Source organism: Pelophylax lessonae (genome assembly GCF_965119305.1).
Source record: "Pelophylax lessonae genome assembly, chromosome: 2".
NCBI classification, from domain to species: Eukaryota; Metazoa; Chordata; class Amphibia; order Anura; family Ranidae; genus Pelophylax; species Pelophylax lessonae.
In genome coordinates, this window is record NC_138769.1 from 703,245,623 (window position 1) to 703,273,033 (window position 27,411).

The window sequence follows — 27,411 nt, forward strand, 5'->3', positions numbered from 1 at the left end:
TCTTGCATGGAGCTCCAGACCGAGGGCGATTGATGGTTAATTTGTATTTATTCCATTTGTGAATAATCACTTAAGCCCCAGCCCTATTTCGGACACTTTTTGTTTACAAGATAAAATCAGTATTTTTTCCTAGAAAACTACTTAGAACCCCCCAAACATTATATATATTATTTTAGCAAAGACTCTGGAGAATAAAATGTCGGTCATTGCAATATTTTGAAAAATCACATTTCACTGCATTTAAAAAATACTAGACAGTAAAGTTAGCCCATTTTTTTGTATATTGTGAAAGATGATGTCACGCAGAGTAAATAGATACCCAACATGTTACGGTTTAAAATTGCGCCCCCCCCCCCCGTGGGATGGCGACAAACTACGGTCAATAGAAATCTCAATAGGCGACGCTTTAAATTTTTTTAACGGTTACCAGTTTAGAGTTAGAGCGTAGATCTTTTTTTTATTATTGCCCACGCTCTGGCGATCCCGGCGATACCTCACATGTGTGGTTTGAAAAGCGATTTCATTCGCGGCTCGACTTCGGTATACGTTTTTTTTTCCTATTTATTTTATTTTTTTTTAACTTTATTACAGTTTTAAAAAAAAAAAAAAAATCTGATCACTTTTATTGCTGTCACAAGCAATGTAAACATCCCTTGTGACACCAATATGCAGTGACAGGTACTCTTTATGGAGGGATCGAGGGTCTAAAAGACCCCAGACCCCTCCACTACACTTCCCTGTATGCAAAACGCCGGAAACTACATTTTTGCATACAGCCGTTTTTTAAATTTGCCGCCTTTTGCAGCACAGTAACCCGGAAGTGGACGCCGCCTCCGGGTTACGTCATCGGAGACCCGATCAAAGCCGTTTCCTGCATTGATCGGGACTCCATCCAGCCGGTGGACGCGCCGGCTGGGTGCTCGGGTCTCCCGGTGGGACAGGAGCCCCGAGCAAAGTCACGGAAGTTGGCGGGAGGGGGGGAGGACGTCCCCTCCCGCTCACCCGGGTAACGATCGAGCGGCTCCAGAGCCGCATCGGGCGTTACGGACGGAAAGCCGACCGTTGGCTCTAAACCACGGTACCGGGATTGTGTCTCTAGCTAGAGGCATCATCCCGGTATACTACCGCAAAGTTTGCCGACGTACCCCTACGTCACTTTTGCGGTAAGTGGTTAACAGATGTCTCCTTCTCACCAAGCTTCTTGCTGATGGTCTTGTAACCCATTCCAGCCTTGTGCGGGTCTACAATATTGTCCCTGACATCCTTTGACAGCTCTTTTGTCTTGCCCATGATGGTGATGTTTGAATGGAAGAAAGAGATTCTGTGGACGTGTTTTTTCATACACATAATGAGTTGTTGTTATGTTGCTTCAGATTCTCACCTTGTGACTTGCTACAGAGTTACAATGTTGCAGTTTGATCCCTGGGGGAGATCCTTGCATCAGAGAGGGGACATCATCCCAGCCTCATGTTTTTTATACACTTTATATGGACTGTTTGCACTGTCAGTTGTAGAGTCTAAACACGATTTCCTGCTGTTTATGGTTTGGTGGTGTTTTTAATTTGTTGTTTTTTTACATATTTTACTCACTTCTGGACCGGAAGGATTTGCCCCCTTAATGACCAGGCCAATTTTTTGCAATTCGGCACTGCGTTACTTTAACAAACAATTGCGCAGTCGTGCGACGCTGTACCCAAATAAAATTGATGTCCTTTTTTTCCCACAAATAGAGCTTTCTTTTGGTGGTATTTGATCACCTGTGCAATTTTTATTTTTTGCGCTATAAACAAAAAAAGAGCGACAATTCTGAAAAAAAAAAGAAAAAACAATATTTTTCACATTCTGCTATATAACATTCCCCAAAAAAATTAAAAAATCAAAAATGTTTATCTTTTTAGGCTAATTTGTATTCTGCTACATATTTTTGGTAAAAAAAAAAAATCGCAATAAGCGTATTTTGATTGATTTGCGCAAAAGTTATTGCATCTACAAACTACGGGGAAAGATTTATGTCATTTTTATTTATTTATTTATTTTTTTACTAGTAATGGCGGCGATCAGCTATTTTTAGCAGTACTGCGGACAGATCGGACCCCTAACTGACATTTTTTACACTTTTGGAGGGACCAGTGATATTACTATAGTAATCAGTACTATAAATATGCACTGTTACTGTAATAACGACACTGGCAGGGAAGGGGTTAACCCAGGGGTGATCAAAGGGTTAAGTGTGAGCCTAGGGGAGTGTTTTCTAACTGTAGGGGGGAGAGACTTGTGAAATCATCATAGAGACATGTGTTCCTATATAGAAGGATCACAGGCGCTCTGTGATCATTCCAGGGAGAAGAACGGTCAGCTGTGTTTACAACAGCAGACCGCCGTTCTCTCTCAGTTGGGAGCGATTGCGGATGCCCGGCGGCAATCGTGGCCGCCGGTCTCGTGGATCAGCATCCCCGCTGCCAAGTGGGGGCGGGCCCCAGTATCACTCCCGCGAACTGACGTACCAGTACGTCGATTCACGCAGCTGAGCCAGCCAGCCACAGCATGTATGCGGCGGGCGGCCGTGGTCGGCAAGTGGTTAAGTACATTTTCGTTTTACATACATGCTCTGGTCCCATTGTGCACTTAAAAGTGGGGTATGCCTGTATATAACTAATAAGCTGTCCTTGGGTTTGAGTCCAGTGACTATGCCTAGGCTAAAAAAAAAAAGTGACAAGGACACCAAACTTGGGGAGCACGTTAAGGGGACCCAGGACTAGGACATGGTAGATTAACGAGGCAAGCTAGCAGACCTTAAAATCAGATATGTTGTAGTATGTGTTTGGTGTCCCTGTGATGGTTCGGGAGCAGTGCCATGCCAAGCGGACCAATATTTCCCATAGACGCCAATGTGTCCGTACTCGCGAGTGTGCGTAAAGTGAGGGTACGGAAAGCGGGGTATGCCTGTAAGGCCTCATGCACACAGGATGTTATAAAAAATGCCAGAAGCTTTGTAGTTTTTCAGCGTTTTTTAGTTTTTTTGCATTGGCGTTTTTCAGCGTTTTTTGTCTTTTTTAGCTAAAAATCACCTCTCTTCTATTTTAGTAACTCTGACTTTCCCAATGCTTGCCAGAATAGAGCCATAGAAAATATATGGCTCAAATGCGGTGTTCAGCATGCACCCAGGCTATGTTCCATGAATGACACCCTCCAAACAGAACCCAGGCTTAAAAAAAAGCAATTGAATAAAAAACGTTAAAAAAAACACCAGTTAGCAGCGTTTTTTGGTGTTTTTTGTCGTTTACTGACCTTAGTTCGTTTTACAGCTGAAAACCGCCAATCAAGACCCACTAGTCTGATGCCAAAAACAGCCGCTGTAAAAACGCCCCGTGTGCATGAGGCCTAAAGGTGGAGCTTTTTTGAAAAAAATCTGATTTTGGTGAATATTGTAACATGCTAGGATTCTAGAAGTTCTGCATTCAAGGTATAAAACTCAAGGTAAGTGTTTCTGGAATACTGTTGATAATATACACTGATCAGCCAAAATTTTATGACCACCCAGCTAAAGTTGAGTAGGCCCCCCTTTTGCTGCTAAAACAGCCCTGGCCTATCAAGGCATAGACTCCACTAGACTGCTGAAGACATACAGTGGTATCTGGCACCAGGCCGTCAGTAGCAGATCCTTTAAGTCCTTGTGGGGTCTCCATGGATTGAACTTGCTTTCCAGCGCATCCCACAGATGCTCGATTGGATTGAGATCTGGGGAATTTGGAGGCCAAATCAACAATTGTTGTTTTCCTCAAACCCTTCTTTTTGAAGTGGGGCAGGGCGCATTATCCTGCTACAAGAGGCCACTGCCATCAGCGAACACCATTTCCATGAGGGGGTGTTCTTGGCCAGCAACAATGTTTAGGTAGGTGGTACATGTCAAAGTAACATTCACATAAATGACAGGACTCAGGCTGCATTCACACCTGAGCGTAGCGTCTTTAAATATTTTCTGGCTTTTTTTTTTTTTTTTTTCACGATTTTGCCACAATTTTATGCGTGATTTGTATGGGTTATTACAGCGCTTTGGAGCTTTGGTGTTTTTTTATTAGCCAAAAGAGAAAACTATCATCTTTTGCTTAATTTGTTACTATGTTTTTTAGCTTTTTTTAGCTCTTACATTAGCTTTTATTTCTTTTTTTTATTATTATTATTATTATTATTCATGTATTTATTTTTTGTTAGGGTAAGGGGTTAGAGTTAAGGTTAGGTTAGGGATAGGATTAGGGGTTAGGGATAGGATTAGGGGTTAGGATTAGGGGTTAGGGATAGGATTAGGATTAGGATTAGAGGTTAGGGTTAGGATTATTTATTTCTTTTTTGTTAGGGTTAGGGTATAAATACTACTACTACTACCACTACTTCTACTACTACTACTAATAAAAAAATTAAAAAATAAATACACAAATAAATAAAAATAATTATAAATATATAATAAATAAATACAAAAAAAGAATAATATTTAATAATACATAAATAACGCTTAAAAAAATTAAAAATAAATAAATAATAATGATAATACAAAAATAATAATAATAATAATAAATAAACACCCTAAACCTAACACAAATAAATAAATACATTGTTATTATTAATAACAATAATTTATTATTCTGTTTATTATTATTACTTTTTTTTAAGGGGGGGGAGGTTGGATGTTCATTATTATTATTATTATTATTATTATTATTATTATTATTATTATTATTATTATTATTATTAATAATAATGTATTACATTTTTTAAAGGTTAGGGGTTAATTATTATTTATTTATTATTACATATTATTAATTTATTTTATAAATATATATTTATTTATTATGATTTTTAGTTATTTGTGTATTTATTTTACATTTATTTATTCATATATTATTATTATTTTTTTTTTTTTTTTAAATGTTTTATTTTGAGCTGAAAATTGTGCATAAATGTGGGATAAAACATGCGAAAGCCCAAATCGTTTGTTTCCATTAATTTCTCTAGAAATAGAAATGTCCCAAAAACTAGCAAATCTACCCAATTTGAGCTACAAAAAAAGCTCCAGAACTTTTTTAAGCTTCAGGCGACTTGGAGTGGAGATGTGAACCAACTCCAAATTTATTTTTTTCTCTTCCAGCATTTTGGAGCTTTGAGCTGAGGTGTGAATGGGGCCTCAAGGTTTCCCAGCAGAACATTGCCCAAAGCATCATATTGCCTCCACTAGCTTGCCTTCTTCCCATACTGTACCCTGGTGCCATCTCTTCCTCAGGTAAATGACGCAGACACACACGGCCATCTACATGATTTAAAAACGTGACTCATCAAACCAGGCCACCTTCTTCCATTGCTCCGTGGTCCAGTTCTGATGATCACCTGCCCATTATAGGCTCTCTTGGCTGTGGACACGGGTCAGCATGGGCACCTTGAATGAACTGCAGCTTCACAGCCCCATACATAAACTGTGATGCCCATTTATTTTCAATGCATCAACTTCAGGGAGTTCAATTGCTGCCTAATATATCCCACCAACTTTCAGATGCCATTGTAATGAGATAATCAATGGTATTCACTTAACCTGTTATGGTTCTGGTATGAGGTTTGGCTGATCGATGTACGTGCTGGTTTAGTCTCTATACAATACTTTAGATGGTAACAATGCTTAGAATAGTTCTTCTTTAAGACCTCTAAACGGCTCAAGGGTCGGCGACAACAAAAAGAGAACAGTATCCATGCCCAGAGAGTGTCTCTCCAGATGAATGCGGGTGATATATTTAGACGCCAAGTGTGGTGTCACCAGGAGAACAGCCACTTCTCCCTGTCCAGTCTCACCTTTTCATTCACACGTCAAGGTGCGGGCTATCGGGTGACAGCAGAACAAAGGCAGAGCTCTCGCCTGGATCACAGCCCTTCAACAGATCATTACTGGGGATTGAAAAGACGCCCCTACCCATGACCCCATTCTGGGCGTTCGGTTTCAAGAGGCTGCGATGTTTTGAAAACGGATCTGGTAAAAAAAAATGTCCTTCATTCCTAGGAGGAAGAGCGGAACACTGGCTGCGATTCATCATTCGTAGGGGAGATGAATGGACGGCTAATGGGAACATTGTTGGAGTGACATAACTCAATGTTCTGTCCCTGCGCTGCCGTACATATACAAAGGCTGAGGTCGGGATTTTTAGGAAGATAAAATACTGGAGATTTTAGAATTCAGTGCCAGGGGAAAAAAAAATGTCAGTCCTTACAGGAGCTCGATGCACTTTTGTACTCACTGTAAGATTCTTTTCTTAGAGTCCATTGAGAGACACAGGTCATTGACTTTTTTTGCAAGTGCCCAATCCTCCTATAAACACCAGCATAACACAACTGTTTACCTCTGGCATACTCCTGTAGACGGTAGTAGAACCAAACATTTATCTTACTGTTTCCCCCTGTAGGTGGCAGTATAACCCAACAGTTAAATTCCTGTATCCTCCTGTTGGCTGCAGTATAACCCAACAGTTAAATTAATGTATCCTCCTGTAGGTGGCAGGATAACCCAACAGTTAAATTCCTGTATTATCCTGTAGGCTGCAGTATAACCCAACAGTTAAATTCCTGTATCCTCCTGTAAGTGGCAGTATAACCCAACAGTTAAATTCCTGTATCCTCCTGTAGGTGGCAGTATAACCCAACAGTTAAATTCCTGTATTTTCTTGTTGGCAGCAGGATAACCCAACAATTAAGTTCATGTATCCTCCTGTTGTCGGCAGTATAACCCAACAGTTAAATTCCTGTATCCTCCTGTAGATGGCAGGGTAACCCAACAGTTACATTCCTGTGTCCTCCTGTAAGTGGCAGTATAACCCATCAGTTAAATTCCTGTATCCTCCCATAGGTGGCAGTATAACCCCAACAGTTAAATTCCTGTATTCTCCTGTATGTGGCATGATAACCCAACAGTTAAATTAATGTATCCTCCTGTTGGCTGCAGTATAACCCAAGAGGTATATTCCTGTATCCTCCTGTAGTTGTCAGGATAACCCCAACAGTTAAATTCCTGTATCCTCCTGTAGGCGGCAGTATAACCCAACAGTCAATTCCTGTACTCTCTTGTTGGCAGCAGTATAACCCAACAATTAAATTCATGTATCCTCCTGTTGGCGGCAGTATAACCCAACAGTTAAATCCCTGTATCCTCCTGTAGATGGCAGTATAACCCAACAGTTTAATTTATGTATCTTCCTGTAGATGGCAGTATAACCCAACAGTTAATTTTACGTATCCTCTTGTTGGCAGCAGTATAACCTAACAATTAAATTCTTGTATCCTCCTGTAGGTGGCAGTATAACCCCAACAGTTAAATTCCTGCATCCTCCTATAGGTGGCAGTATAACCAAACAGTTAAATTCCTTTATCATCCTGTAGGCTACAGTATAACCCAATAGTTAAATTCCCCTATCATCCTGTAGGTGGCAGTATAGCCCAACAGTTAAATTCCTGTATCATCCTGTAGGCTGCAGTATAACCCAACAGTTAAATTCTTGTATCCTCCCGTAGGCGGCAGTAAACCAAACAGTTAACTTCTTGTATCCTCCTAAAGGCGGTAGTATAACCTGACAGTGAAAGTGATATTAAACCCTCAGTAATCACTTTCAGCAACTGATTTAAGCACTCACTGAGTATGCAGCTTTATAATCTTGTAATCCTTGTGTTCCAGTTTAACCAGGTGCAATGACTGCTGCCCCGGGTTTCCTATTTCAGGGTGGCTCCTTTCTCCTCCTCCACCCTTGCATGCAGGGACTAGAGTTATGTCTTCCTACACTGTGTACATCAATAGCAACAGACAGCCCTGTAGCCTAGTCACTTCCCTGTTCCTCCCTCCTCCTCCCCCCTTAATGGATGAAAAAGAAAAGAGGATTTTAGTACTCACCGTAAAATCCTGTTTTTATAGTCCATCGATGGACAGTTATTAAAGTGGAACTTCATCCAAAAGGAAAGCTTCACTGCCAGTTTCCCTTACCTAAGATGCAAGTGCCTGCACCCAAAGCTGATTGAAGAATGAGCTCGGGGTGCGGACATCGCTGGATCCCTGGACAAGTAAGTGTCCTTATAATAAAAGTCAGCAGCTATAGTATTTGTAGCAGGCTGACTTTTAATTTTTTTTGTGGGGGAGACTGGAGCTCCTCTTTAACTGCTGGGTTATACTGCTCCCTACAGAAGGATTGGACACCAGTGAAAGACTACAGTTAATGACTTAAGCCCTGTACACACGAGTAGAAATTTGGTCGGGAAATTTCGTCCGACGACCAATCTGCCGATTTTCGGCTTGTTAGTATGATGCTTCTGACAACCGACTCCGACTTTTCGGCCGAAAAAATTCTGGTGTGCAGGCTATATAATTTTTGTCCTCCGTCAAAACACGTCCGATTTTCGTGTCATTAGTACAGATTTCGATGGGGAAAAATCTTATGAGCAAGACTAGGCATGCTCAGAGATGAAAGAACACATAGAAAGCAATCCAACACATGACATCACTTCTGAAGTAGAATTCTGTCGTACGGGAAAATTTGTGTGCAGTCTAGAGCACATTCCAACCAACAGACACCACTCTGGACAAAAGACGGACGACCGGTCGGCGGAAATTCGTTGAGTGTGTACGAGGCTTTAGGTGTCCCTCAATGGATGAGAAAAGAAAACTTTTATGAACTGGGATTGGAAGAGTTAAAACCCAAGTAAATTTTGTCTTTGTCCCATCGTGGAGATTTTAATTCACTTTCTGCCCCGGAGAAATAGTGAACAGTAAAAGGACTTACATTTATCACCGCGTTCTATTGTAAGATTTACCTTCAACTCCTGTTTTGGTGATGACTCATTTTGGGTTTCCTATCACTTTCTGTCTTTGAGACAACGGCCAGCCAGTTTGTTTTCATCCCATCCTATCAGCCAGACGGATGGAAAATGGGACCACCATTCGTCAGGATTTTGCGGACAGGATCAGATCGGATAGCGGCAGATGTCAGCGGACACTCACCACTCTATAGGGGAGAGTGCACAGTCCAATCAGGTCCACCTGAAAAACTGACTAGCGGACCTGATCAGACATCCCGTGTGAAAGGGGCCTTAACCAGTCAATATTCCTGGAAACAAAGACAGCCCCCTCAAAAAGGGGATTGACAGAAAAACTGAAACAAATATCTTCTAAATTCTCTGGATGAAACTTGGATGTTGGAAAGGATTGAAGGATCAGGACACTGTGCCCAACAGACAAAGTACCAGGTTCTCCAATTGACTGCCAAGGATGTCACGTGTACTACAAGTCATTGCTGTCAGTCTCCTAGACACCCAATGACATGTAGCTCTCTGCTTTATATAAAAAGGGTCAGGGTGACTATCCTGCCACCCAATCTCTTCTACAATCTTCTGACACCCCCTTCTCCTCTATCCCCAGTCGCTGCTGCCCTTTTTGGCCTTCTTTCCAAGGCAGTGGGGTTGATTTACTAAATGTAATATAGACTGTGCACTTTGCAAGTGCAGTTGCACTCATTTTCCTTAGTAAATGTCAATACGGTAAAGCTACACTTTGTAAAGAATACCAAATCAGGTCCAAAGAAAATGTAAAAAAAAAACATTGGATGATGGAAATCAGCAGAACCGCATTTACTAAGCTCTGGGGAAAGTAAGTGCAACTGCAAGTCTCTTTGCCCTTAATGAATCCACTGCAATGAGTTTCATTACACTGACTTCCTCAGAGGCTGTGGTCTGCCCCTGAGGAAGTCATTGTGATGAAACCTCTAGGTATAGGACAGGACGTCTTGACACCATCATGCTCACAGACACCAAGCTGTGGGACTGCTGGAGCGCTGAAGTGTGCACTTATAGCTGACCAGCTTGTTGGGCACACACTTCAATGTCTATGTATTCTCTGCTCATGTGAGTGTTATTTTATGATTGCATATTAATATGGTACTTCATTGTGAGTTTGTTTTTATTCAATGCCTGTGTGAATTCCATACTTAGAAGGTTGCCTTGGGTCTGGGTTTATGAGTACTAACAGCTGCCAGCATACCCCCCACTTCTTGAGATAGGAACGAGGGACACCTTAACCACTTAAGCCCCGGAAGATTTTACCCCCTTCCTGACCAGGCCCTATTTTGCGATTCGGCACTGTGTGACTTTAACGGACAATTGCACGGTCGTGCGATGCTGTACCTAAACGAAATTGACCTCCTTTTTTTTCCACAAACAGAGCTTTCTTTTGGTGGTATTTGATCACCTGTGCGATGAAAAAGATCGTAAATTTTGCAAAAATAACAATATTTTTCAAATTTTTTTATATGAAATTCCCCCCCAAAAAAATGTAAAAATCAAAATTTTTTAACATTTTAGGCCAATTTGTTTTCTGCTACATATGTTTGGTAAAAAAAATCGCAAAAAGCGTATTTTGATTGGTTTGCGCAAAAGTTATTGCGTTTACTAACTAAGGGAAAGATTTTTGTCATTTTTGTTGTTTTTTTTTTAACATGTAATGGCGGCGATCTGCGATTTTTTTGCGGGACTGCGACATTGCAGCGGATAGATCGGACCCTTGACTGACATTTTTGACACTTTTGGGGTTACCAATGACATTACTACAGTAATCAATGCTATACATATGCACTGTTACTGTAAAAATGACACTGGCAGGGAAGAGGTTAACTTTATTGGAGAAGGAGGGGTTAAGTGTGTCCCTAGGGGCGTGCTTCTAACTGTACAGGGATGTGGCTTGTTGTGTAACTACAGAGATATACGATCCTGCATAGCATGACCGTATGATCTCTGCAGTTACACAAGGGAGAATGACAGGCGGCTGTGTTTACATTAGCCGCTTGCCTTTCTCCCTATGCATTGGACGATCGCGAGTGGCCGATGGACATCGGGTCCGCCAGTCACACGCGCGGGGAGGGGTCCGTGAACGAGCGGGGGAGGGAGCGTGCCTCCAGTGGCGCGCGCTCGCCCCCTAGAGCCTCACAGGCTAGCGACGTACCCCTATGTCGCTTTGCTTGTGAGGGGCTGACTGCCACAGTAAATATACTGTGGGGGGTCGGCAAGTGGTTAAGCAAAAGTATGTAGGCACAGGACACACCCCTTGCCACGCCCCTTTGAAAGTGAATTAAACAAAAAAAAATATTAGTTAAACCCACAAGGCTCTACAGCACTGTAAAACACTTTTCGAAAGATAAATAATGCATTTTATATACAACTATATGGATCTGACCAAAATGAGAGGCAAATGAGGAGGAAAGAGGGACAGATGGATTTTTTTCCAAATCAGGGACAGTTCCTCAAAATCAGGGACAGCCGTTATTTGACCTTCCAATCTTAGGTATGATGGTGAGCATTCAAATACATTTGTGCCACAATTATTGGACATACATAATGAAAGCATCATCCTTTAATTCTGCATGTCCTATACTTTCAGATAAAATGAAAAAATAACAAAAATAACAAAAATAACAAAAATAGTCCATCCACCTGAGGTGCAAAATGGAAGACAGTGCCTGGAAGGGAAAGTGTCAGAGTAGAACTGTGGCCAGGTTATAGAGATTCAAGTATCTACAGTATGTTTTCGTAACAAGCAGTAAATATGCTTTGAGGGAAGCCCTCTCTGACCTCTATAGCTGCAAGCACTATGAAGTAGTTCTTTCTCAAGGTTTTTAAAAAAAGCACTTGCATTTTCATTTCATCCGCTTTTTTGAATGCAAACACAAGGCAAAGTGCACAACGAAAGGAAAAAATCACAATGCTGAGACACCACCTGGATGACTTTATGGTTTATTGAGGATAAATTGCTCTACAGTGCTTGCAGCCTACAGAGTTTTGTAGTGTATGAGTGAGAGCCAAGTCTTGTCGGTTTTGAGTAGGTCTCTGGAGGCTCGTGGAGGGTCCTAGGAGTGGGTCCATTCAAACATGTAAAAATGGGCGAGGACTGGAGTGCTATGCGTCAATACAAAGTCTTAGAACTTTAACTGGTTGAAGAACAATTGTCACTTTATTAGTTTATGGTAGGGTTTCTCAACCAGGGTTCCATCATTGGTTGCTAGGGGTTCCTTGAGCAATGAGCAATTTTTTCCTGTTAGATATGTTCCCATTGACACTCTTTCCATTGACCATCATACTAATGTATCATGAGTTGTAGATATGGTAATGTTCTAGCAGGGGTTCCCTGAGACTGGAACGCTATTTCAAGGGTTCCTCTGTGTTAAAAAGGTTGAGAAAGTGTGGTTCAGTGGCGGGATTACAAGGTTTGCAACAGTCGCACTTGCGGCTGGGCCCTGGAATTCCGCCGCTGTCGGGGGGCCCCAGCAGAGTGCTAGTTGCAGGGCTCTGAGCTGAGAGCATCTCTCTCATATAGCTCAGAGTTGGCATTGACAGTTCCCCCTCCTCCCTCACCGATCTGCTCCTTCTCCCCTGCCTCTCTCCTCCTGTGTGCACAGTGGGAAGTGTGAGCTCATTAGCTTAACACTTCATGAAGTGCCCATAGGAGAGAGAGGCAGGGGGAGAAGAAGCAGATCAGCTGTCTCCTCTCCCATCCAGAGGAGGGAGGAGGGGGAACTGTCAGTGCTGTCTCTGAGCTTAGAGCCCTGCTGAGGAGGCAGGTGGCATTGATGAGCACTGATAGGTGGCACTAATAGGCAGGGCTGATAGGAAGCACTAATGGGCACTGATAGGTGGCACTGATAGGCAGCATTGATGGGCACTGATAGGTAGCACTGATAGGCTGTACTTATGGGCAAGTCTGTTTACATGTGATCAGCTGATCACATGGTAAAGGGCTGCTGTGACTGTCCCTTTACCGTGATCTGTGATCATCCAAATGACACAGCAGTCACATAGTACGCTGGATGCACACCCCAGGGGGCAAGCGGGAGGCAGGGATCTGGGAGGATGTCCATGGACACCCTCCCAAAATTGGAAGCCCAGGGCTTTGATGGCAGGGGGGTGTCAGGGGGCCCATCATGGTTTCTTGAACCGGGGCCCTGAAGGTTCTAGTTATGCCTCTGGTCTGGTTTATGGCATAAAAAAATATCCAATGCATTTTGTGGGGTTGCGGCTCCCCTTCTTTAGGTCTTTGGTAGTGTTAGTCATGTTGACTGTGGGCATTGTGGTCTGTGTCTTTATGGTAACGGTTTTCAGAGTGTTTGCTGTGCCTGCAGTGGAAAAAAAACTCAGAAGGTACAGTAGACACTCCAAAGTACTGTTATTTTATTGTCCAATGGACCTAGCACTATTAAAGCCCTGAAGAAGGGAGACATGCATTCCCCAAAACATCTTGGCTATGTATGTAACACATTTATAAAGTGATCATTGCTCTTCAACCAGCTGAAGTTCCCAAGACTTTCTATTCAGGCATGGTGTTCCTCATCCACCTTCACAATTTGCATATGCAGCTACAGAGGTCAGTGATGTTTTCTTTTTAATGCTTATTCAATGCTTATTTAGGATAAGTACATGTTTGAATGCTCATAGCCTGAGACATTTCTACTAGGAACCTTTGCCTGGTAACATATGACCAAACAAATCCAGTAAGTGAGCTGGCATTTCCAAATCCATATAGAAAATGTATTTGTTATAGGAAAAGAGCATACAAGAAGGCTAACATGTTTCGGCAAACCACCTTGATCACAGCCTGTGATCAAGGCCGTTTGCCGAAACATGTTAGCTTTCTTGTATGTTCTTTTCATGTAACGAATACATTTTCTTTACGGATTTGGAGTTGCCGGCTCACTTACTGGATTTGTTTGCTCACTTGTTGTCTGGAGCAGTGGTCCTCAACCCTGGCCTACAGGGCCCACTAACAGGCCAGATTTGCAAGATAACTAAAATACATCCCAGGTGATATCATTTGCTGCTCAGTGATTGCAGTACTCTAGTCTGCATCTCCCCAAGGTAATACTTAAAATCTGGCCTGTTAGTGGGCCCTGTAGGCCAGGGTTGAGGACCACTGGTCTGGAGGACATTGGAGCCAGAGTACCCATCTGTGGATTGTTTCCATGAACTTTATATAGAGGTTCTCCTGTTCAGAGCGCTGCTTCTGTTGTTATTGCAGAAACTGGTCCAGTGCCCTGTTTATTATCATCTATGTACATGACATGGCAGGAGGGTAGTGGGAGAGGATAGGGTCAAATGAGGAAATCCATGAAAAGGTTACTTTGAGGACCTGCTCAATACTCTTCCTTCTTTGTATCTACTCATGCTTACTCCTTGCCCTCACTACTATTGAATAGTAGAGAATAATAGAGCCGGAGCTTACACACCGTACAAATTTCTCACTCATATAAAAACAAAAGACTCCAGATCCATATGTTCATTTATCAGATGTAACAAAGGCTGAATGGGCCATGGAAATGCCCTTCTTATTCCTAAAAAATGTAGTAAATCATTAAATGGTAACTCAATGTAGCAAAAAAAATCAATCAGACTTCTACCGTTATTGGCAAGACACTGAAACCGGTTGGAGTTACCTTAAAGTACATCTCCAGACTCATTCCCATGAATCCTTTCTCCCAAAAGCTGGATATACACTTGTAGAATTTAGTTTAATTTTTAGAACATTTGTTTGATTTTGTAATTGTTAGCGGGGTCAAATGGAGATCGTTTTTAACTGCAGTGACGATACAGTTCGAAGGAATAAGATGGATACGTTTTCTCGAACAAAATTCTTGCTGTGAATGTGGTTTTCATATGGGAAAAATCATACATATTGTAATGCCATGTTGTAGGCATGTTCATTAAAAAAAGCCATCCTGGAGTTCCAGTCTGCATAGACTGAGAAGATGGCATCACTCTTCTGCAGGAAAGATAAAGCATTTCCTCGATCTCCTCCCCCCAGTTACTTTGGAGCAATCACACGGTAGAAGGCTACAGAACCGAACGCTCTATATATGCCCTTAAAGAGACCCTGTCAATAACTAAAACAATGCTAGCAGAACCTCATGTTGTGCGAGCCGTTGCCCTTCTATGCGAGCCATTGCCCTCTCCTCTTCTGGGAGTGCCTAACTACTGTCTGTTCTGACCCAGCTCCTCCACCCCCTCTACATAATCTTTTACATAGCTGTCATTGAGAGACGAAGGTGCATACTATAGCGAAGCTGTAGCTCAACCTTTTTACTCTTGAGAAGCTCAAGAAAAAGGTCTCAGGTCTTGAGGAATCAATGCTAAAACCAAATTATTGGGGGACAGTTGGAAAAATGGTGGCCAGAGGGAAGAATGTCCTGTACATTGGAGGCCACTGAAAATAAGTTCCTTTTTATTGGTGGTCAGTGGGAAGTATGCTCCTTTCATTGGTGGTCAAAGTGGGAAGAATGCCCCTTACATTGGAGGCCAGTGAGAAGAATGCTTCTTACATTGGTTGCCAGTGAGAAGAATGTCCCTTAGATTGTTGGCCATTGAAAAGAATGTCTCTTACAATGGTGGTCACTGGAAAGAAGGCCCCTTTCACTGGTGGTCAGTGGGAAAATGCTCCTTACATTGATGGCCAATGGGAAGAATGCAGCCTCTACAGTGGTGGTCAGAATTTCCCTCTTACAGAAAGTTAATAAGATCATTGGTGTCATGCTTGGCTCTGCCAAGTGGTGCTGATCCTGGAATTATGCAGATACCATCATATGGGAGGTCAATCAGCCTCAGCATGTAGAACTCCAAACAACCTCTGGAGGAACCCTAGAGTTCCATAACGATGGCTGAGAATGGCCAATATAGAGTGTCACTTTGGCGAGTCTGCTGGGGCTACTAATATCACACAATACCTTATGTAGACATTCAAAAGCCCTGAGCTTGCTGTGGGTTAGACGGTGGTGTCCTGCAGCGGTCTCATGGCTTTTGGATATCTACGTGAAGGAGGTTTCCACTGGTAAATAACATGCATGATACACATTAAAAGCATATATAAACTTATGAGAACGGTCTCTTCTCTTTAAAATAAAAATCTATATCTAGTTCTAGAATGGCTTTCATCCTCATTCGATCAACTTCAACTTTCACCTGAATTATTCCAATTCATATCTGTCCCACAAGAAGAAAATCACATTTTATAAAACCCTTGCCTTCTAAGTGAACAACTTTTCACTTTTCATGTGTAAGTTCTGTATTTTGTGTCTTGCCTGCAGTTCTCTATTAACAAACGACGATGGATAGAAGGATCGTGCTCTTCTAAAATCCCATTTGGGCACATTTCCAGTTGTGAAATGGAAGCCGAGCGTTGCGTTCCAAGGGATATACAACAGGTGTGACTTCGGGAAAACTACACCTGGCTGCATGTCATACTTGGAATACCAGCTTAATCAGACTTTTCATCTGTCTCAAAAATTTACATGCCGCGCACCATCTGGGGGCGGAAGGGGGATCCATTCTCCATGACCCCATTAACTCCCAACTATCCGAATCAGACTTGACGGTCTATGCCTGTTCCGGCTTGTACCAACAACTTCCTCTTTTACAACCCTACGTGCCTTTTGCCTGTCAGTTTAATTAATCGCTGCCATTTAACAGGGTATTAAAGATGAATAAACGGTAATCACGCCATTAGTAACCTTTCACAAATAAAATGGTGTTTACTAGCGTGGCTTGGCCTTAAAATAACGATAAATTCTTTAACAAGTTCTTCTTTTTAAAAGAAAAACGTGCAAAGGCAGCCGTAATATAGCCGATTTGTTTAACAAGTAAATGTAAATTAAAAGTAAGCCGGGGGGGGGACTTTTCTTAAGGCGCTGATATGTTCCAATAATTAGCTGCATGAATGATGCCCAATTGTGTAGCTGCTGTGTTTTCAAAACCATAACATTCGCCTATAAGGCTCACACACAATATGCGGCTGGGCGGCTTTGTGCAAACTTGATCGCCCATATCATTCCATTTAACGCTTATCCACAGCTGAATTCCTGGCACTGAATGGAGCTTCTTTTGTGTCTATTGAGACTAAAAGAGAGACTCACGAATAACATCATTTGGAGGACAATGAAGGACTTTTTTTTTTTCTAAAAGGTCTGCAGGTCTACAAAAATGTAGAAGTACTTTATATAACTTCCAGAGGGATGTGTGCTGTTCTACAAAAAACATTTCCGTTAAATACTAAAATATCACCAAATTTTTTAATACAAATTTATAAAAAAATAACCAATATTAGTCTTCATCCAAAATATCTCATACTCCACAAATTAGAAGTGGGAAAAATTAAATATTATTTAATTACATTAAATAATATGAGATTTTATTTAACCACAAATTAGAAGTGGGAAAAATTAAATATTATTTAATTATATTAAATAATAGGAGATTTTATTTAACCACTTGACCTCGTGTAGATTCAACCCCTTCCACGACTAGGCCATTTTTTGCGATACGGCACTGCATTTCTTTAACTGACAATTGCGTGGTCGGCCGGCTGTGTACTCAAATAAAATGTATGTAATTTTTTTCCCCTCAAATAGAGCTTTATTTTGGTGGTATTTGATCACCACTGCATTTTTTATTTTTGCACTATAAATAAAAAAAAAAGCCAGACAATTTTGAAAAAAAAAACAAAACAAAATTTGTAACTTTCTGCTATAAAACATATCCAATAAAAAATGTGAAAAAATCTAATTTCTTTATAAATTTAGGCCAATATGTATTTTGCTACATGTTTTTGGTAAAAAAAATCCCAATAGGTGTGTATTATTTGTTTTACACGAACTTTATAGTTAGGTAAAAAATTGTAAAAAGGCACCTAGCTGATATTGCATCTTGCAATTAAAAGGGCAGCAGGTTCTGTACCCCAAAAAATTCCCTAAGAACAAGGCACCTTCACCTTAATTACTCATACGAACTTTATAGTGTCTACAAACTATGGACTATATTTATGGATTTTTTTTTTTTTTATACTAGTAATGGCGGTGATCAGCAACATATAGCAGAACTGTGATATTTCTGCGGATAATCGGCACTCACTGACACTTTTGACACTTTTTGGGGACCAGTGACACTAATACAGTGATCAGTGCTAAAAAGGTGCACTGTCGCTGTACTAATGACACTGGCTGGGAAAGGGTTAAACATCTAGGCGCTTTTACTAAGGCAAGAGATGGATTTTGCTCCCTGCTCTGCAGGAACACAAAATCCATTCCTTTCCCCTGTCAGAATTAAGATCTGCCTTGTTTACATAGTTGTGTGTTACTGATGATCGGCAGGTGCCAGCAGACATCCAGTGCCCGGCACCCGCAGATCGGCTTCTGCTGTGAATAATCACAGCAGAAGCGGCCCACCGGTGAGGGCCACCGTGTAGCAGTAAAAATTTGATGGGGAGGATGGCAAGTGGTTAAATATTGTGGGATTTTAACCACTTGCCGACTGCATAATGTAGATTTACTGGAGCAAAGTGGCTATATTGCGTACATCATTTTATGCAATAGCCTCTAGGGGCCACCAGAGACCCGATCGCACACTGATTGGACAGAGGGAGAGCCAATCAGCGGGTCCGGCGGACCCAATGTCCCCGGGCCACCCGCGATAGTTCCCGAGAGAGAGGCAGAATGGTGGTCTGCCTATGTACACAAGGCAGATCACCAATCTGACAGGGGAGAAGATGAAGATCTTGTATTTCTGCTAAGCAGGAACACGAATCTCTGCCTTCCCCCAGTCAGAGCAACCTCCACACAGTTAGAAAGCACTCCCAGGAAACCTTTAATCGCCCCTAATGTTAACCCCTTCCCTGCCAGTGCCATTAGTACAGTAACAGGGTATGTTTTTTAGCACTGATCGCTATATTGGTGTCACTGGTCCCCAAAAAAGTGTCAAAAGTGTCAGTTAGGTGTCTGATGTGTCCGCCACAATGTCGCTGTCCCGCTATAAGCTGATCGCCGCCATTTCTAGTAAAAAAGTAAATAAATAAAATTTCCATAAAAATATCCCATCTTTTGTAGATGCAATAACTTTTGCGCAAAACAATCAATATATGCTTATTGGGATGTTTTTTTTTACCAAAAATATGTAGCAGAATACATATTGGCCTAAACTGATGAAGAAATTTAATTTTTGAATTTTTTTTATTGGATGTATTTTATAGCAGAAAGTAAAAAATATATATATTTTTTTCAAAATTGTTGCTCTTTTTTGTTTAAAGCGCAAAAAAAAAAAAAAAATCGCACAGGTGATCAAATATCACCAAAAGAAAGCTCTATTTATGGGGGAAAAAGGACATCAATTTTGTTTGGGTACAGAGTCGCAATTGTCAGTTAAAATAACACAATGCAGTATCACAAAAAATTACCTGGTCATTAAGGGGGTAAAACCTTCCAGGGCTGAAGTGGTTAAATGCTCCCTAACAAGAATATAAAAATATAAAAATTATAAAATATAAAAATAGTTCATATAAAATATAAACTATTTATTACAATGGTTAAAAAAAAACATTAACAGATAGGAAGCAACTGTACTATGAAACGCGTCGATCTATTAGGCCATTATGTAATTGCATTAACGTGTTTATCACATTTGTAATGTTAAGGATATGGCATTTATTGTACCCTGGTGCAGCATACGTTTAATGTTTTTTAACCATTGTAATAAAGATTTCATATTTTAACAGCATTATGTTGAATATTCCTGTTAGGACACAATTAAAGTCCTATAATATTACATTTTTCCCACTCCTATCATCATCACTGTGCACATAGCCTGTGCAAAGAGAGGAGCTGTGGGAGGATCCCAGCAGACTCCACCCACTACAGGCTGCCTGCAGAAAACTACAGGAGGGGGCGGAGACAAGACCAGTCACCTTCTACAATGAGAGAGAGCAGCAGTGAGTGGTCTTTATTACAGGATGGAGGGAAATATCTCCCATATCTGTACAGTGTGGACAGGGAGGTAAGGAACTTTAATGCAAAGCCTGCTTGTTCACAAATGTCTATTCTAAGATTAAAGTTCCATGTTAAGAGTCCTCAGCCCTAATGAAAGCAATGGGCTGTCTCTTGGGAGGAGTTATGCAAATATCAAAATGCCTTGAAGGGTGGAGGTCAGTCTGGAGGAACTGGACAGATCACCCTAGGTAAGGACCACGTGAGATGTTGAGCCTTCACAATTGAAAGAACTGAAATCCAATGAATGAACGAACGAGGTGAAGTGTAAGGGGAAAATGGCTAGGTGATGCTGGAATTCCACCATCCAGGAAATGAAAAGCGCCCTATATGACTTGCTGCAACTTCTGATCCACACTGGGAGAAGCTCACAGCAAGCAATTTCAGAACAGTAGAGGAGCATGAAAAAGAAAGTAGATTACTGTCTATGTCCAGTGTGGACATAGACAGTAATAAAAACTTGACTTCCAACCTCCCACAACTTTATTCAAAACTCTAATCTGAAAAAAAAAAAACAAAGTTTTGGCTTCAGATAGAATTTAACCTCCTAATTCAGGTAGACCATACACTGTTTGAATCTCGGCCGGTTCAGCAAGAACTGGCCGAGATTCGAACCATGTATGTACCAAATTGATCGATCAATCAACTTGGGTACAACCATCATGCCGGGTTTTACCTGTGATTATTGCAAGCAGCTTCTATAGCCACTAGCAATAATTATTGTCTTCTCCTGGCAGGGACGGCTTTCACTTTCACCCCCGTTGGGAGAAGACAATGGCCTGGCAGGAAGGATTCCCGCATCAACATTATCTGTGTTTATGGGGGAAACCAGTGAATTTCTTTCCTGCAACCCATGGATGCCGGACAGAAATTCGCTCCATGTATGGTTGGCCTAAGGCACGAGTGAACCAACTTCAGTTTAAAATGTAACCTATACTGAGCCAAATAAAAGGCACTAAGGGCTCTTTCACACGGGCGGTCCGATCAGATCCGCCTGTCAGTTTTTTAGGCGGATCTGATCGGATCCTCCATGCAGCCCTATGGGGCAGCGGATGTCAGCGGAGACACCTCCGCTGACACCCGCTGACACCCGTATCCGATCCTGTCCGTGAAATCTGTACGGATGGAAACCCTATTTTTACATCCGTTCAGGTATCGGATCGGATCGGATGAGAGCAGACAGGCGGTCCGCTCTCATCCGATCCCCCATAGAGGGCAGCGGGGGCTGTGACACCTCCCTCTCCGCACTGCAAGCGGAGACGGAGCTGTCATCCGCCGGCTCAGCGGGGATCGCGGATCGATCCGCGCTGAGCAGCACGGATCCGCCTACGGAGGCGGACCGTGTGAAAGAGCCCTAATTCACAAGAAAAAACATTTCCAAAGAAAATATTCATAGGTAAAATCAACCAAAAGTACAACAAAGGTAGATGCAGGTTTTAAATGAATTGGTATCTAATTACTCCATTAATAGATCAGCAGTGTGCCTTTGAAAGGAAATGAAACCCAAGGATCAACCAAGAATGATATTTATTGATTCATTGAATGAGGTTTTAAAATGATTATGGTATAAAACTTTTGTAGTTGTAATTATCTATCTAAGCCAGATCTGAATTCAAAACCAAAAAGTGAAGATTTGCTATCTTATTGGAACATCAATAAATGCTTATCGTGTCTAAGCAGAACCTGGATCAACTTTAATTTTGTCTTTGATGCCTCCTAAAATATAACAGTGTTCTTCCCGTGCCTAGGCACTCCCGTGACATAGCCTCATAGCTATATATCTGCAGTGAGAGATCTAAGGCACTGTTTCCTCTGTGTCATGGTCCAGGGTCAGGCCCGAAGACCAGTGGCAATAGCAGTGGAGAAATTCCCCCCAACCAGCAGGATAGGTATGAATGTAGGTCACCCTGGCTGATGTCATGGGGTTCACTCGAGGTGGGGGATTTATATACTAATCGGTATTCACCAGAGCTCCTACTGGTGGAGATGGGTTTTGCTGCGTGTTAGTACCAGGTCTTAGTCTTAGATAGTGAGCAAGCTGGGGTCCAGTTGCAGAAATAGCAGGTAGGGGATCAAGCAGAAGTGTAGTCAGTAACAAGTGATTGCAGGATGGGATCAAGCATAAGCATAGTTGAGGAACAAGTCAAAGGTCAGTAACAAGTGGTTGCAGGTTGGAATCAAGCAGAAGCGTAGTCTAGAGTACAGATATGGCCATATGGTGGACTTAAACCCCATTTTTATTTATGGATGGTCTCCATATTTGATAGTCATTTCTTTTGCATGGTTGCGCTATTCTTTTTTAATATACATGTTGCTTGGTCCATAGCTGCACCGGCTTTAGATATACATGTTCAGGGTTTGCTCCCCCAATTTTTTGCTAGTCTAGAGTACAGGCCAAAGGACAGTAAAGAGTGGTAGTGAAGATAAGGACAGCAGCAGCAGTGACAAGAGTGAGATATTGGCTGGAGAGCACAATAATCTGGCAAACAGGAAGTGCAAAGGCTCGGCTTAAATAGGATGTTCATAGGAGAGCAAAGGCTTCAAGGTTCAAGAAAAACAGGATAGAAGAAAAGGTGAACGCACTCCAGGATACAAAGGAGGAAAATATTTATTCCATAAAATCCATGAAATATCAGAACATAATCATGATACAATCATGATACAGACAGAGGACAGCATGGTTGACCCCTTTCACGAATAACTTCACTTAGTCATAAGCGGGTTATCACAAAGCAAAGTTTTTAGTGAAACGCGTCAACCATGCTGTCCTCTGTCTGTATCATAATTGTATCGTGATTATGTTTTGATATTTTATGGATTTTTAGGAATAAAAATGTTCATCCTTTGTATCCTGGAGTACGGTCATCTTCTCTTCCATCTTGGACTACATGATCAGAGCACGGACTGGACCAGCACCCAGCCATCAGAGGGAGGATTACTTTCACCTAGACCGGCGTTGCCCTTCCCTTTTGTTGCATGCTTCAGGACAAACAAGAGACAGAGCAAGGTTGTCTTAAAAGATCGGGGCACTGTCCAGCATTTCAGGTGGCTCAGCAATTACTACCAGAGGCAGAAGAGGACCTGGGTTCAGATCCAGGTCCTGACAACTGCTTGTCTCACCAGATTTAGAGTGAGATCTGATGACAGTGCTGATCACTGTTTTTCTTGCTGGAGAGGAAGCTGTACCTGAGGATCTGCACTGCAAGTATTTCTCTGCTTCAGTAGATCTGTGTTTTCTGCACACCTCACACCTCAACACCTTCAAAACAGTGGCACAAGATTACATCACAGGGATGGGAACAGCCAGGGTGAACCCCAGTTGATCACTTTCCGCCTAAATATAAAGGAGCCCTATGCTATGGCCACATAATGGCAGCGGTAAAGACCTTCTCACGCACCTACACACCTTATTGCATTGTCTCCTAAACTGCCCACTGGTATATCTCAAAGTGGCCGCTCTAAAACATTTCCTTTAATGTCAACTCCAACCAAAATGTTTTGTTGTTTTAATTAGAGAAGGGTAAGAACATCTGTCAAGGGTAGCTGCTATGTGTGTGTCTCTGCTAAGGATATTTTATTTCACTTCCTGTCCAAGTGACACCTGTCAGTAAAACAGGAATTTGGGAAAACTTCTCCAATTGGTCAGCCTCACTTGTGAACATCTTCTATTTATGGCTGCTCCATAAAATACTCTGGAAAAAAAAACCTCTGGAAAAATAAAATGTAATGCATTTTCATGGAGTTTAGCTTTAAAGTTGAACTCTAGGCAGATATAAGATATAAATTGATGCTGCTCTGTAATCATAAATGCCAGTGGCAGCTGGTGCATTGGGGGTGCAGGGGCCTCGCCCCCCCTATCCATGAGTCCGGCCCGCTAATCTACATGCAGGGCGCCGGAGGCATGGAGTTCAATTGGGCTTTTTTTTTAACCATGTGATTAGATCCAGAGGCTCTAATAGGCTAAAAAAAAGGGTGGACTCGAGGCGCAGAGCACTGCGCCCCGAGCCCAACCAGTTGCGTGCAATAGCAAATGAATGAATATTCGCTATTGTCACACTTATCCTGATCCTGGCCAATCAGGAAGCGGGTCCTGAGACCAGTTTCCTGATTGGCCGAGAGGAGAAGCCATGCCATTGGGCATGGAGGAGGAGGACGGAAGAGACACAGAAGAGTGAGGGGGGAGAAGCTGAAGCCGCAGCCGTTTGCTGCTGCACATGTCCAGGCAGGGTGAGTGAGCGGGGGGAGGGCCGGGGTCCGGCTGTGGTTGGGGTCCTGCTGTGGTCCTGGAGGGGGTATGGTGTGTGGCCCGGGGGGGGGGGTGGGGGTGTATGGTGCGGTCCGTCTGCCGCCCCACCGGCCCATGGAGTCCCAGCCACCACTGATAAATGCCCCATTTTTATTTGGGCGTAGCAGAAGCACAGGCAGAAACAGGCGTTTTTGCAAACACGTGAAGATGCATTAAAACATGCGACAAGCTTGCAGTGCTATTATCTCTTAATGGTATCCCAAACACAGGTAGCAGCCGAACATTTGCTGTGTGTCTTCTGTGCAAAAAACGCACAAAAGTGCATAACGCAAGACGTGCTTGGCTCATGACCAAACTTTGGAATATGAGTTTCTTTTAGCGAGTTTTTGGGGCGGAGGGAGGCCATTCAGTTGAACGGTGCTGCTCCAAAAACGTACAAAAACCACAACACAGCAGTGTGAATGGGGGGCTTGTATATTATCACATGTATTTTTCTTGAATACAAGCAGTGTAACTCCCTGAACCTGAACTGGTATCAGCCTCTTGCATTCCCTGCAAAGCTCACACTTGGAGACGGAGAAGCCATGTACCCAGTAGTTCAAGTACTGATAAGAGACATGCTGATAGGAGGAGAGAGCAGAGTGACAGAGAGATGAGCCCCTCAGTGTCCTGCCTCTCCTTCACTGTCCAATCATAGGCTGGGGGCGGGTCAATGAAAACCTTGGTAAAGACAAACTAGGTTGGATGTTGTTGGCCGTCATTTAACCTGAAAGACTGAGGACATCTAGCGGTGGAAAGCAGTAAGTCAGGGGGCATTTCTGGAATTAAAATGCTTATCTGTTTGTTTTTGATGAGCAGCTTATTTTTTAGTTCTTCTTTAATACATTACCATGGCTGGGCAAAAATTAGGATAAATAAACTAGTGTAAAAAGTGCATAAAACACAACGCATGTAGGGTCAATCAAGTTTCAACAGGGCCTTATATATCATCAAATGGAAACCTGAAAGACTGAGGACATCTAGTGGTAGAAATGAATAAGCGAAGGGGCATCTCTGAAATAAAGGTGTAAATTGCAGAAAAGGTTTTTCTTTTCTTTCTGGCTGGAGTTCTCCTTAAACACATTCCAGTATCTGGAATCTGAATTAAGTCAAATACATATAAATGCAGTTACTCTTTAAATAAAGTACTTACAGCCATTTGATGCTTTGGCATATCCTTGTGTGTACAATGAAGGTTAATACAGTCCCAATAAAAAGATGAATCTTCATTTTCATAAATGCTCCAATCCAACACAATCAGGGTAACAGAGATGTTCCAGAGTACTTTCTGCCGAGGATCTTCAACAGTTTCCCGTCCGGCTATCACTGATAGGAGTCCTTTCTCAAGAGTAGAGCCTGCAAAAAAAAAATGGTGAATATTATTTTTTTTACATAGTAATGGTTTATAAAACATTATCAAAGATCATTGTAAGGACAAAAGGTATAGATGTAACATGGGAAAAATAATTAAATACAAAGATAACGCAGGAGGTAAAACAACTGTAGCAACCCTTGGACAGTTGCTGAATCTTGAATAAGAAGCGCTTTTCCACTGCATGGAACCGCATGGTACGGTGTAGGAACGGTTCGGTACTGTACGGTACGGCCAGGACCGGTGCAAGGATTTTTGCCGCCCCAGGCAAAATAAAGATTGCCCCCCCCCCCCATATGCTCTCCCACCCCCTATCCCAAAGTTGCTGAAGGGGTTAAAACCAGTGGTGGCTGGTGCTCTATCGGTCGTAGGGGCAGCAGGCGGACCTAGCCACGGACCCCCCCATCATTCCAGAGTCCAGTCCACACCATATCCCCCCCCCCAAATTGGGAAACAGGTCTCAGGATCCGCTTCCTGATTGGCCGGGAGGAGAATTAGTGTGGCAATAGCAAATACTAATTTGCTCCTTTCACACAACTGTGCTCTGCGCCCTGAGCCCACCCTTTTTAGAAGCTTATTAGAGCCTCTGGTTCTAATCATGTGCTTCAGAAAAAAAAAAAAAAACCCTCATTGGAATTCATGCACCCGGCATGTAGATTTGGGGGCCGGATGGGGAGGCGGCGCCCCTCCGCCCCTAATGGATGGGCTGGCCGCCACTGGTTAAAATCCCTTTAGTGACTTACGGAAAGTCACTTACCTCGGGTCAGGCTCCGCCGGCGCCCCCTGATAAGTTGCGCCCTAGGCAGCTGCCTAGGTCGCCTTACTGGTAGCGCCGGCCCTGGGTACGGCGGCGCTTTTCCGCTGCATGGAACCGAACGGTACGGCTCTCAAAAACAGTACCACTTTGATTGTGGTTCCAAGAGGTATCATACCCGGAACCATATCCCACAATCCTTTGCATGCAGTCACTACTAGCCACTGATTGGTCAGAGAATCCCACCCACCCCATTGTTATCCCACCCACTTAACTTTAGTACTACTTTAGTAGAAAAGCAAACCTGTACCGCACCGTACCGAACCGTTCCAACACCGTACCATGTGGTACCAGCAGTGGAAAAGCAAACGGGGCAAAGCAGGGCCGAGTAGAGCCGAGCCGGTACTTGCAGTGGAAAAGTGCCAAAAGTGAGATACAACTCCATTGGGCACTGAGCTGGGAAAAATGAAGTTATGATAGTTTGAATATTCTAGTAATCCCAAATACCAGAAAAGAAGAATGGAAAAAAATAGGAATGGAATAATTATTGTTATTATTATTAATCAATGAGGTAGTGAACAGAATAGGGGTGGGTGAGGGTGCAGAATAGGGCAGAGTAAGGAATGGAATCAGGTGACCATGCAGGAAAGGGGGGGGGGGGTTGAATTGTTACCCATCAGAAGGGCAGGATTTCAGGAAGTGATTCTTTAATTGCATAGAGGTGATCCCTGATTTAGGGGTCTTTTTATTTTTAATTTGCATTTGTCCTGCAAATTTGTTTTGAGTGATTTGGGGAAAGAAACAATGTTCTTTGGGCTACAAATAGCACTTTCCTGACAGACTCCATAACAGCATACGTATGGGTTAGCCCCGCCTCCTCTCCTACCTTATAGGACCCCACTCCCATAAATTGTAAATGTAAATGTTCTTCTGCAATGGCAGCAGTCAGTATTGTATGTGCCTTTCTTCTGTTTCCCCTTTGTTGTGTTTTGCCATGGTGCATCTGCACTCCAAGCCGCCGCTCTGGGTCCCATCCTCGCTTGTCTTGCAGACAAGACTCCCATGGGGAAGTGGACACAGCCTTTCCAGAAGGGCTTCCTCCATCAATGGAGTCCGGAGAGCCAAGATCATCCCATACGGATAACCT

General features: G+C 42.5%; 1 protein-coding gene across 2 annotated transcripts in view; it reads right to left on the reverse strand.

Moving 5' to 3' along the window:
* The window catches only part of WNT11 (Wnt family member 11), a 202,979-nt gene that overhangs the window by 90,413 nt on the left and 85,155 nt on the right, over positions 1-27,411 (reverse strand). For both annotated transcript variants that reach the window (XM_082246174.1, XM_082246173.1), the window contains exon 2: positions 25,292-25,494. In XM_082246174.1, coding sequence (XP_082102300.1) covers positions 25,292-25,374 — 83 coding nt within the window. In that variant the 5' untranslated portion in view covers positions 25,375-25,494. The remainder of the gene's footprint in view (positions 1-25,291; positions 25,495-27,411) is intronic.